Source organism: Acartia tonsa, chromosome 4 (genome assembly GCF_053477335.1).
Source record: "Acartia tonsa isolate MP-2025a chromosome 4, ASM5347733v1, whole genome shotgun sequence".
In the NCBI taxonomy this organism is placed as follows: domain Eukaryota; kingdom Metazoa; phylum Arthropoda; class Copepoda; order Calanoida; family Acartiidae; genus Acartia; species Acartia tonsa.
The window spans coordinates 8,585,420-8,598,427 of NC_137263.1; the positions used below are offsets into that span (position 1 = coordinate 8,585,420).

General features: G+C 34.6%; 1 protein-coding gene and 1 non-coding gene across 2 annotated transcripts; one reads left to right on the forward strand and one right to left on the reverse strand.

The window, feature by feature from the left end:
• The first annotated feature begins 16 nt into the window (after window positions 1-16).
• Window positions 17-12,496, forward strand: LOC145315935 (uncharacterized). Its single transcript, XM_080156102.1, has 15 exons — window positions 17-38; window positions 124-196; window positions 368-421; window positions 827-945; window positions 6,930-6,992; window positions 7,396-7,463; window positions 8,275-8,376; window positions 8,751-8,805; window positions 8,890-8,948; window positions 9,547-9,661; window positions 9,938-10,062; window positions 10,704-10,771; window positions 11,351-11,427; window positions 11,698-11,779; window positions 12,312-12,496. The coding sequence occupies exons 4-15, from the start codon at window positions 925-927 to the stop codon at window positions 12,449-12,451; spliced, it is 975 nt and encodes a 324-aa protein (XP_080012228.1). The 5' UTR covers window positions 17-38; window positions 124-196; window positions 368-421; window positions 827-924; the 3' UTR covers window positions 12,452-12,496.
• TRNAT-UGU (transfer RNA threonine (anticodon UGU)) lies at window positions 5,102-5,173 on the reverse strand. The gene has a single exon. It is a non-coding gene; the product is annotated as a tRNA-Thr (tRNA).
• Window positions 12,497-13,008: the final 512 nt, after the last annotated feature.

The window sequence follows — 13,008 nt, forward strand, 5'->3', positions numbered from 1 at the left end:
CTTCTTTAACAGGATTTTATGAATTTGAATCGTGTCAGGTTGTATAATAAAATTCAGTTTTGTCCTTTTCCAAATGATCATCTTTATAATGTTATTTTTAACTTTAAATTTTATTTTCCTAAGGTTGGCTACACCTTTGTAAATTTCTTTGAAGTCCTGCAAGAAAAAATTCAACTTTATCTCAGAGAATTTATAGGTAATTATTTTTTTGTAAATTAGAAAAAAAGAATAATTTTCTTTAATTTACAATTAGTTTCAGCGGAATTAAAAATTGGTTACTGTGGCTGAGTAAGGTTTAGACATAGTGTTGCTAATAGGTGGCAACGACTAAATGTGGCTTTAAAAATATATCTCTAAAATGTTTCAGCTACTCAGATAAAATTTCCCAGAACTCCATCAGCAATTTGGAATTATTTCAACAGTAAGTACTCTCTTAACAAATATAATGATGATACTAAATTTTCCTCTATGATAGGAAAAACTATTCATTTTTAAGAGGCAGGGGAGGGCGCGCGAAGCACCCAGAAACCAACAAAATCTGGAATGGAAAGGGGGACTGGCAATTACTCCCTCTAAATTCTTTATATTTTTTTAGGGGCAAAATGTAAAAAAACACCTGATTTTTAAACTGAGGACATTAAATCGATGCGATAAGGGCAGAAGAAGAAGTAATGACGGGGTGGGGGGGGGGGGGGAGTGGTTAGAGGTCTTGGGGGTATATTTTATAAATTTTGGTAGTAAAATTGTTAATGAGTAATTGGGTAAAATCTAAAATATTTTATTTTACTATTTATGGAAAACTGTCTTGTATATTCACTATCTTTAGGCGTTCATCTTGTTTTACAAAATTGTTTGTTGGGATTCGATGTTTCTGAAATATATTACGAGCTGTTTGATTGGATAAGAGAGGAAGAAGATACTATTATGCACCATTATATTCATATGGTAAGTTTTTAAATTATAAAATCTAATATTCATTCTTACTATAAAATATTATTAATTATCACGTACTTTAATATAGTGGAACTTGTAACAGGCTTAATAAACGACCTTCCCTGTCCACCCCCTTTAAACAATCCCCTCCTCTTCTACTAGATGAAGTGACCAACAAGAGATGTCAATGTTAGTAACCTAAATTTACGACCATTTCTACCCTGTCCTAATATCCATGCAGGGTTCGGAAGCCGCGCTATCAGCCGCGCGGCTGCGGCTGCGGCTGAATCCTAATTTGCGGCTGTGGCTGCGGCTGCGGCTGCTTAAAGTTATGGAAGTGGCTGAGGCTGAGAGTGGCTGAGGCTTAGTGCGGCTGAGAGTGGCTGCGGCTGAATGCGGCTGAGGCTTAATAAGAATTGGGGTGGCTGAGGCTTACAGTGGCTGAATTGGAATTTTGTGGCTGAGGCTTCGAGCGGCTGAGGCTTACAGTGGCTGAGGGTGGCTGAGGCTTACAGTGGCTGAAGGATTTGTGGCTGAGGCTGCGGCTTACTGAAAGCCGCGCGGCTCATAGCGGCTGCGGCTTACAGTGGCTGATTGGAAAATTAAGCCGCGCGGCTGAGTGAGGCTGAGGCTGAGAGTGGCTGATAACATAATTAAGCCTCGCGGCTGATTCTGAGGCTGCGGCTTACTGAAAGCCGTGCGGCTGAGGCTGTGGCTGAATTAAATTCAGCCGCGCAGCTGAATGCGGCTGCGGCTGAATACAATATTAAGCCTTGCGGCTGATCTTATGGCTGATTATAAAATAAGCTTTGCAGCTGAGGCTTCGGCTAAATTGGATTTTTTAAATGCATTCTAGGACATTTTTTGGAGAGTTGAGGGTGGTTAGGGGTTGTGAGAATAAGAGTGGAGGGAAGAGGGGGGAGGACAGCAGGATTTTTTCAAATGTTTGATTCAGAATTAGTACCCAAATTTTATACTGGTACCCAAAGTTTTATACTGGTACCCAGAGTTTATTCTGGTACCCAAAGTTTTATTCTAGTACCCAAAGTTTTATACTGGTACCCAAAATTATATACTAGTACTCAAATTTTATTCTGGTACCCAAAGTTTTATTCTAGTACCCAAAGTTTTATACTGGTACTCAAAGTTTTATACTGGTACCCAAAGTTTTAGTCTGGTACCCAAAGTTTTATAATGGTACCCAAAGTTTTAGACTAGAACCCAAAGTTTTATACTGGTACCCAAATTTTACTGGTAACCAAAGTTTTAGACTGGTACACAAAGTTTTATACTGGTACCCAAATTTTACTGGTACCCAAAATTTTATACTGGTACCCAAAGTTTTATTCTGGTACCCAAAGTTTTATACTGGTACCCAAAGTTTTATACTGGTACCCAAAATTTTATACTGGTACCCAAAGTTTTATACTGGTACCCAAAGTTTTATACTAGTACCCAAAATTATATACTAGTACTCAAATTTTATTCTGGTATCCAAAGTTTTATTCTAGTACCCAAAGTTTTATACTAGTACTCAAAGTTTTATACTGGTACCCAAAGTTTTTATACAGGTACCCAAAGTTTTAGACTAGTACTCAAATTTTATACTGGTACCCAAAGTTTTATACTGGTACCCAAAGTTTTAAACTGGTACCCAAAGTTTTATACTGGTACTAAAAATGTATACTGGTACCCAAAGTTTTTTACTGGTACCCAAAGTTTTATACTAGAACCCAAAGTTTTATACTGGTACCCAAAGTTTTATACTGGTACCAAAAGTTTTATACTGGTACTAAAAATTTATACTGGTACCCAAAGTTTTTTACTGGTACCCAAAGTTTTATACAGGTACCCAAATTTTATACTGGTACCCAAAGTTTTATACTGGTACCCAAAGTTTTATACAGTTACCCAAATTTTATACTGGTACCCAAATTTTATACTGGTACCCAAAGTTTTATACTGGTACCCAAAGTTTTATACTGGTACCCAAAGTTTTATACTGGTACCCAAAATTTTATACTAATACCTAAAATTTTGTTTTAATATTGGTACCCAAAGTTTTATACTGGTACCTTAAGTTTTATACGAGTACCCAAAGTTTTATACTGGTACCCAAATTTTATATTGGTACCCAAAGTTTTATACTGGTACCCAAAGTTTTATACTGGTACCCAAAATTTTATACTAATAGCCAAAAATTTATTCTGGTACCCAAAGTTTTATACTGGTACCCAAAGTTTTATACTAATAGACAAAAATTTATTCTGATACCTAAAGTTTTATACTGGTACCCAAAGTTTTATACAAGTTTTTTAGCAGTAGGAATTTATTTCAACATCTTTAGTTATGATGCAGTACAAAGCCTATCAACTCCCAGACGACGAGCCGATGCGCTACATGTTGAGCCACGGTCGAGGGTTTCTATGACATTAACTCAAGGTCCAACAACCCTGGATAACTAAGGGGAATTATATCTTTCCTTTGCGCCTGTTCATGTTGCACACCAAGCACCTAGGAACCATTTAATGTCTTCAGTTATAACGCAGTGTCTGCGCGAGATTCGAACCTATTTCATCCCTGATGACAAGCAGATGCGCTACTTGTTGAACCTTGGGGAACCAATTCTTTCCTTTTCTGTATTAGTTTAAGTGACATCTATCCAGCAACCAACTTTTTTTATTGAACTACCTGCCTGAAAGTTTTATGGTAATGAGTTACGCCTGTTTATGAGCCAAGGAAATCCTCCTACTCTAACTTTACATGTTGCACACCTGCCATAGCAGCAGTAGGAACCATTTAATGTCTTCAGTTATAACGCAGTGTCTGGCCGAGATTCGAACCTATTACCTCCCTGATGACAAGCAGATGCGCTTCTTGTTGAACCTTGGATAATTAAGGGGAACCAATTCTTTCCAATTTAAGTGACATCTATCCAGCAACCAACTACCTGCCAGAAAGTCCTATGGTAATGAGTTACGCCTGTTTACGAGCCAAGGAAATCCTCATACTCTAACTTTACATGTTGCATACCTGGCATAGCTGCAGTAGGAACCATTTAACGTCTTCAGTTTTCACGCAGTGTCTGGCCAAGATTCGAACCTATTACCTCCATGATGACAAGCAGATGCGCTACATGTTGAGCCATGGTACGCAGGTTAAATTTGTCTTAAAAATAATCGTCTTTAAAATGCTTATCATATGTACACTTGCAATAAATGTATTAGTCATAAAAACTTACCTCTTATGAAAAATGTTTTTTTTACAAAAGTGCTTTTTATTACAATTATTCATGGGTATAATTTTTATGACTAACTTTTTATGTCACATAATCTTAATGACAATGTAATTATGAAGTTATTACAAAAAATACTAAACAATAGGTACTGGAAAAAGAAGAACTGAATTAAAATAATTTTTTGGGGGGTAGGGTGATTTTTATTGGGTGGGGAGGGCCAGGGCGAGTAAATCCCATTTTTAATTTTGGGGTGATGTTTAATTTTTTTTCTAAGGCAATTTTTTTCTGGTAGTGTGATGGTACCCTCCCCCAAAATAGTTGTAAACCTTCCCAGTACCTATAAGAAACTACCCTGAATAGGAGCACCATATCGGTTTAGTAGTTAGCGAGATCCTGTAGTACAAACATAAAGACAGACAAACAAACAGACATCATAATACTTAATGATCTAAAAATAAGACAAATTTTCATTTTGAAATATTGGAGCTCTGATAGCTTTTTGGTACGGTAACAGCTTTGAACCATCTATCATCCGGGTTCGAATCCCAGAAGAAAAAAAAATTTGGGGGGATGAAGGGTGACTTTTATTATTTTTTTATGGGAAAATAGGGGGGAGTTTGGTTGAGCACCCACCAGTTTTAATTTTAGTTTTTTAAAAAATTCAAAAACTTGGAAAAGGCAATTTAAAAAGTTTTCATTAGTTCAGTAGTTATCGAATTCTTAATCTACAGACAAAATAACTCTCCATACAAATCTTTTTTTTTGCATAACTTTTTCAGTGTCTCTCATCAACCACAACGTATTAAATACATTTAAAATTGAAGAAATATCTAAGTAGGAGAAGCTTAATTATATATAACAAGTATTGCGTACCTAAACGGAAAAATAATAGAGAAGCTACTATATAACTTGAGTATCACAAAAATTGATTGCCCCCTGTGAGGTTTGAACTCACGGTCCCTAGTTTACAAGACGAGTGCTCTACCATTGAGCTAAATAGGCCACTTGTACAAGAAAAAAAATTTAAGATAATACAAATTCATAGTAAATATTAAGTAAATTCTGAAAAATTTGTATCTTTTAAAAACAATAAAATTAGGCAAACGTCAGTAGGGCAGTTACCCTATAAATAGTATTCAATAATATTCATAAGTATCAACGTTCAAAAACGTATTGCTCCTGGTGAAATTCGAACTTATAACCCCGGCATAACAGTGTAGAAGAACCGTGCGCTACTGGAGCTCTTACATTACAGGTTCAAACTTTTTGTAGTTGTTCGAGATGGTAGTTTCTATGTTGTAATTTTAAAAAAAACTTAAGATAAAATTTTTATAAAAGAATATAAAAAAATTTAAAAGTATAACATTTAAAAAAATTATTTTTGGGCGATGGAAATGTCTGACCCCCACCCCAAAATTAGCTCAAAACCATCCAATGTCAATATATATATAACTAGCGGCTACGCCCCTAGAGGCCTCTAGGGGGCACTTGAGGAAGAGAGAGAGTCAAATTTAATAACCCAATTTCTTATTTTAAATTTTTAAAGAAAAGTAAACAAAAAATTTTTTTTTGGGGGGGGGAATTTTTTTTTTAGGGGGGGGGGGGGCCTCCCCCCTCATTTTTAATTTAAGTTTAAAAAATTTAAAATTTTTTTTCTTTATTTGAGGGGGGGGGATTTTTAATTTTTTGGGGGGGTTGGGGGTGTCCCACCCCCAAAAAAATAGTTATAAACCTTCCCAGGACCTATGAGAAGCTACCCTGTTAAGGAGAACCCGATCGATTCAGCGGTTAGAGAGATCCTTCGGTACAGACACACAGATACACAGACACATAGACATCCTGTTACTGTAGTAAAAGGATTCCTGAGAAGGACAACATTGTCAGTTCAGTGGTTGCTGAGATCTTAAGCTTCAGACAGACAAAATTAAATGAAAATTAAGCCCCGCGGCTGAATTGACGGCTGAGGCTTGTACCAATTTAGCACCTGCGGCTGCGGCTGGGGCTTACAATATCTCAGCCGCGCGGCTGTGTCAAAGCTGCGGCTGAATTTAAAAAATTAAGCTGCGGCTGAGGCTGCGGCTTACAAATATCAAGCCGCGCGGCTGCGGCTGCGGCATAATCATAACTTTGCAGCTGCGGCTGAGGCTTTCTTGAAGCCGCGCGGCTGAGTGCGGCTGCGGCTTCAAATTATTAACAGCCGCGCGGCTGAGTGTGGCTGAGGCTTCCCCAACTATAAGCCGCGCGGCTGATTGCGGCTGAGGCTTAGAGGGGCGTTGGCTGAATGAGGCTTAGTGCGGCTGAGGCTTAATGTGGCTGAATTGGAGTTTTGTGGCTGAGGCTTACAGTGGCTGAGGCTTACAGTGGCTGAATGCGGCTGAGGCTTACAGTGGCTTATGTTTTCTTTAAGCCGCGCGGCTGCGACTAAGGCTGAGGCTTATTGGGTGGCTGAGGAAGCCGCGCGGCTGATTTTGAGGCTTCTCGTAAGCCGCGCGGCTGATGGTGGCTGAGGCTGAGGCTGCGGCTGCGGCTTCCGAACCCTGTATCCATGTATATCCACATTATTTCATCTTACTTTCTATATTTATTGGTCTGGTAATAGCAATTATTTTTGTAAAAAGGATACATTTTGAAAAAGCTCCTAAAACCCGACATAGTTATTTTTTGCTTCCCAGAAAAATGTTATAATACATTTTAATAATAATTATCTTTAAACTGTAGTTGTTCTGGGTACTTTGATGTAAACTTAATTTATGTTTAGTATTTTGAGAGAATTATAAGTATTATTTCTCAACCAAGCTGCCATTTCATTGAAACATTACAGGTTTACACATTTTTGAGAATCTATTAAAGTTGCATGGGGCATCTCTATAACCGTTTGAGAGAGTCACTTAATAAAAATGTGATTTTTTAGCTTTTATATTCTTGTGGATAATTAAAATAATTATTAGATCAAAATTCAAAAGTATCCAAATATTATCTTCAACTTTAAACCATTCATTTAAACATCCAATTTATAAATCAGTAAAAAGGTTGTATTATTCATTCAATTGCAAATCGCTATTATAAAACTGATTAGGCACCAATCAAAATAAGTCATTGTAAAATGATTGTGTAACAAAAATATCTAAAAAGTTTTTAAAATTTAATGAGTATCTAATAATTTGGCTCAAATGGACCAAAAACAAAGTCTTTAAAAAAATTTGTATTGTTAAGTTTTTTTACAGGGCTTTGTAGTTTTCAACCAGAAAATGGAAATAATTGAATCAGATTTTGACATTTTCTTAGATCCCAGGTAAGGAGGGAGGGAGGGGAAATTGGACTGTGAATACTGGTAACAAAAATATCTTTATCCGTAAAAACTTTGGGTACTTTTATAAAATATGTTATGTTGGTTAAAAAAACAGCGTCCAAACTGTTTAACCAATAATTTTAATCTATGTTTCTATGATTAGGATTGTCCATAAATTTTAGGCCATTTGTTTTATACCTAAAGATCCTCCAGGAAAGTGTAAATAATTAAAATTGCCATTGAATGGTATACTTTTTATGAGTGTAATAAATCTAGAAAATAATGAAATTAGGTGGCTGGAAATAACAAGTTTTATTTATTTATGGCATCGTACTATAGACAGTTTACCGCGGATATTACAATGAAAAATTAAAAGATTAAAACCAGTTTATTAACCCCGAGGAGCCTATGGGCTGGGCAAACAAAACTGGTATTAATTTTATGATTTTTATTTTGATATTTGTGGAAAATTATCCGTAATACGATGCTATACATGATTTTTTAGTATGGTTGTGAACCGGTTCTAATTCAACGGATATTAATCGGTTTCGGAGCCATACTGGAGACTAGTCCCTTTCGTAACATCGCACCTTATGTGGCGATTCTTCGAATTTTTCCACAGTAGCTTTTCTCCTATTTCTAGCCCCTGCGGGGGGCTCTAACCCTGCAGGGCCAAATACCTAACCCTGTGGGGCAATCACCTAACCCAATATAACCTAACCTAACCTAAAATAATCTATAAAAAGCCAATATAAAAATACGACGAATGTTACGAAAGGGACTATTCCCCAATGTTCTCACTTTTACTATTTAGGGAAATGAATTGTCTGCTGGAACTAATTGGTCCTGCTGGAATCATTAACGGTTTAAATATCATTAAACAACAAATCACACTTGGTCTTAATAATATATTTGAGTAAGTATGCCATTTTATTCAATGGTTTATTAAATTTCTTTCCAGGATAAGCCCCAAATAAATCCATGTGTAAGTTAACGTAATTATGGGATTTTAAAAGTACCCCTACTCCAAAAATACTCTAACTAATCACAAAGTATGTAAGCTTGTAGTATAATAATTTTTTTTTGCATATAACATATAACGAATAATTTTACAGGTGGAAAGCAAATTGCAAAAAAATCTTAAAAATAAGCTTCTAAAACCCGCAATATTCTTCAATTTTGGTCTTTTCCGTGTAACAAAAATTAAATAAAGATGTACAAATAGAAAAATTATATTCTACTTCTTATCATCAAGCCATAATTTGGTAAAATCTGTTTATGTTTTTACAGAAAACTGTCAATGTCAAACCAGGCAAATCTGGAGATCATACAGCCTGCAATCCAGGTAAGAAAATTAAAAATTAAAGAAATTTTAATTTTGATCATTTTTAAAAATTTACCTCTATATTTTTATTCTATGTACTTATAGGTTGGAAAATTCATTCAACTAATGACTGTTATTGAAGAATTTATTTTTGCAAACAACAGGTTGGCAAATTAAAACCTCACTATATATATTGACTTTGTATTGTATTTGTAAATGTTTAAAGAAATTAGTTTTTTAGTATTTTTGTTCGTTTAACTGAACTGAACTCATACTCTTTAACACACAGACGGAGAAATAATTCTTATCAAAACATATGAAAATAACCAACTTACCCACCTACAAGACATAGTTTTCTTTAATTCTATATATTCTATACTAGCGGCTACGCCCCCTAGAGGCCTCTAGGGGCACTTGAGGAGGGGGGAGTCGAATTTGATAACCCAATTTCTTATTTTAGATTTTAAAAGAAAAATTTTAAAAAATATTTTGAGAGGTTGGAATTTTTTTTTTTTTTTTTTTGGGGGGGGGGGTATTTTTCATTTTTGGGGGGGTTGGGGGTGTCCCACCCCCCAAGAAAATAGTTATAAACCTTCCCGGGACTTATGAGAAGCTACCCTTTTAAGGAGAACCCGATCGGTTCAGCGGTTAGCGAGATCCTTCGGTACAGACAGACACACAGCCAAACATCCTGTTACTTTAGTATAAGGATTATCAAAAGATAAACCCAGCTTTTTAAAGTTTTTTTTTGGAAATTTTCAGTGAAAGAAATCCTTGGTACTTGAATGTGATGAAATTGGCATTAGAAAACAAGCAAGGAGATATGCAAATACCTGATGAATTTATATACATAGCTGGTTCTTTGGGTATACGTCAGGTATACAAAGAAAGTTTCACTTTTTTAAAATCAGAATAAATACATATTGACTTGAAGAAAAAAAATTATGACCTCTGAAAATAAAATCATATTTAAAACTACCGTTCAAATAAGCATTCATTAATTTTATGACCAGTAGCAAAATTACATTGAATATTGTCAAAAATACATCTATTTTATGCCAAAAATGCTTTTATCAATTCTGTCCATTTACACTCATTTAAATTCGAACTATATAACATTAATTTATTGTTTATACATTCCTATTTTATTAAGGTGAACTTAGAATTTGTTTTGAGGTTATGGTTTGAAGAAAATCCAGGTTTTGAGCAGCATCGGACGGCTTTGTTAGACAATTTCACAAAGCTTCTTCCAATACTGGGAGAACTGCAATCCACTAGGTTAGATCTGTTTAGAATATGATTTATTGATTAGATTAATTTATATTGTAAATAAGTAAAAATTATATCTCTGTCAGACAGATATTAGATCAGAGCATTCTAAGTTTATTATGATTCTAAAAAAATATATACAGTTTTCTAAATACATTTGTCAAGTGTTTTGTTTAAGTCTAAAGTACATAAGCAATATTTTATTTTATGTAGTTTTGACTAAAATAACGTGTTTGCTTATTAATATTACATCACTAAATTATCTATTGAATAATTTGTGCCCAAAGGGAAAAATTTTATTGTATCCTTATATAAAAGTAACAAGTTGTCTTTGAGTCTGTTTGTACCGAAGGATCTCCCTAACCTCTGGACCGATATGGTTCTCCTATTCAATCTAGCTTTTCATAGGTCCTGAAAAGGTTTATAACTATTTTGGGGGAGGGTACCACCAACCTCCCAAGAAAAATCGCCCCTAGAGAAATGTCCCTCCTTAAATAATATTTTTTTACTTTTTCTTCTTAAAATTAAAGTTGAAAATGAGGTAGGGGGGGGGGGGGGCGACTTACCCCCTTACCAAAAGTGCACCTAAAGTCCTCTAGGAATTGTTATTCATTTTATGAATCATGAAGACAACTAATTTATTTTTCCAGGGTAGTGAATGTGCTTTTATCTGATCAGCCTATTCTTCAGACTTACAGTAACAACATAGATGCATTAGGTATATCTACTTTTATTTCAAGTTGTTTCTATTGAACACACAGAATAGAGGAGAAAAAGAATTGAACAGGCTGTAATTATTATGAACCCAAAACTTTTATTTGTTGGAATAAGCATCTTTTCACCATCCTTTAAAATCTTAGCAAAGAAATATGGCCGACTCACCTACATGGTCAGTTGGATTTACTTTTAGGGTTTTCAAGGGTTCCTACTAATTTAATACAGGCTAGCCATTCTAAATCTTTTGCCTGCATTCCTATGTTTTCTTTATTATCTTTGATTTAAAAATAACTACATCATCTATTATAGAGAAATCAAACAAACTAGAAAGTCAGTCAAACGAACTTTTACAAAAATAGAATTACAGCGCTGTCATGGAAAAATGGAAAAATTTTATTTTCGTGTTAACGCAATTTTTTAAAATTTCTGGTAATAATTTTTATATCATACTTTAACTTATAGAATTCCATATACAAGGTTTGAAGAAGGGTTCTAACATACAAACAGAACTTTATTCAATAATAAAAAAGGGATATAAATTCCTTAAGAAGTGTTCTAAAAATAACAATTTAAATTTCAGTATTTTTCATCTCAACCTTTGTGTCAAGCCTTGATTATGCAGAAGTTGCGAGACTCCGCGAATGTAGTCTTACATCCAGGGAAGGATATCTCACCTGAAGAATATATAAGCTTTAGTATGACGTGATAAATGAGAGTTTTAGCCTAAAGATATATTCAAATAAGTTCTTCTTGACAAAATATTTTTCTTCTCATTTTGAATCTCCGTAGTGATATGCGACGCATAGTTAAATATATCCTACGTACCACTTAAGGTAAAAATAAGGATTTTTTTCTAAGAACAAAATTGAATGGGGACAAAAAAAAAGATTTGAAAAAACAACTTTGGTATGGATATCCTTCCTTGATAGTTTTACAAATACAAATGATCACCAGAAAAAGATTTCTCTGACAATTATATTGTTGGCACAAGAATTCTTTTCTCATCAAGGTATTTATTTTTAGCACGTACAGCGTGTTTCATCAAGTTTAGTTTCACTTACTCTGTTCGTCTCAAATTATTAAATATCTCTTGTTTCTTTTTGAAACTATCTTGTTTAGAAGTAGGATGTATGTGTGTGTGTGTCTGTGTCCAGACCCCCCCCCCCCCCCCCCCACCCGGAAAAGCTTGTACGTCCTTTAGGTCAGGAAAGGTTTAAGGCTATCTTAAATTTGAGTTGTTACAGATTGTAAAAGAAAGCAATATTGGTTCAGCGGTTAGAATGATATTTCAGTATTTTTACCTCGAACACTTTTGGTTGTATTAGTAATTTTAATTAGTAGTTTTTGTTTAAACAATCATTAGGTGCTCGGCAGCCGTGCGTCTGCCGCGTGCAAGCCTTAGAACTTAAAAATTATTACATCTGTTCCTAAACAAACAAATCAATCTTTACAGAATTTTGTCTGGTGCACAAGTGGGTTTGAATTTGAGGCATATGCACGTGTGAGGTGGGGCTGCCGAGCCCTGATATTCAATATTTCAGGTATTGAGGGAGTTTCTCGCAGTCTGTTGAACACAGTCCATCATATCAATTCAACATTGAAAGAAACTCATGAACATGTTAATATAGGCCAGGAGATTAAATCTAAAAAGATTAAAAAGCTTGCTAGCAACAATTATTGAAATATTATGTAGCTTGTGTAAAATTTCAATAAAGTAACATTTTTTTACTTTTGTTTTGTTATTTACTAGCTGCTGCGCTCCTATCATCTAAGAGCTCTTCTTTCTAAGGAGTATGAAAAGTAGTAAAATAGCCTAAAACCAAACTTAGATATAAGAATTAAATAGCTTAAAACTAACAAGGGACCTATAAGAAGCTTTCATGAAATGGAGAACTCAATCGGTCCGGTAGTTATCGAGATCTTTAGCCACCGACAAAAAATACCTTTCTACTTTATATAATAGGATAAACCAAATTCTATAAAATTTCCTGGGCTAGACTATGAATTAGGGTTTCATAAGACTTACACCTTACAAAATTTATAAATAAACTTAACTTGTATAAGGCTCTTATAACAGCTTACTCTAAGGCTAAAATATGATTTTTTTCTAATATTTCAATTAAGATCTCGTGTTATTGAAAAATAATTATGAGGTTATCCTTCGGCCCACTCTATGTCCTGATAGATTATTTAATTATATAATTCATTTAAAAATCACGAAATCTTTAATAGGTTTAG

What these genes read in the sequence shown, in the direction of transcription:
- LOC145315935 (XM_080156102.1), top strand. Translation starts at nt 925, where the DNA reads ATGCACCATTATATTCATATG. An exon ending in TCATACAGCCTGCAATCCAG is followed by an intron (nt 8,806 to 8,889) that starts GTAAGAAAATTA and finishes ATGTACTTATAG; the next exon opens with GTTGGAAAATTCATTCAACT. An exon ending in TTTATTTTTGCAAACAACAG is followed by an intron (nt 8,949 to 9,546) that starts GTTGGCAAATTA and finishes GGAAATTTTCAG; the next exon opens with TGAAAGAAATCCTTGGTACT.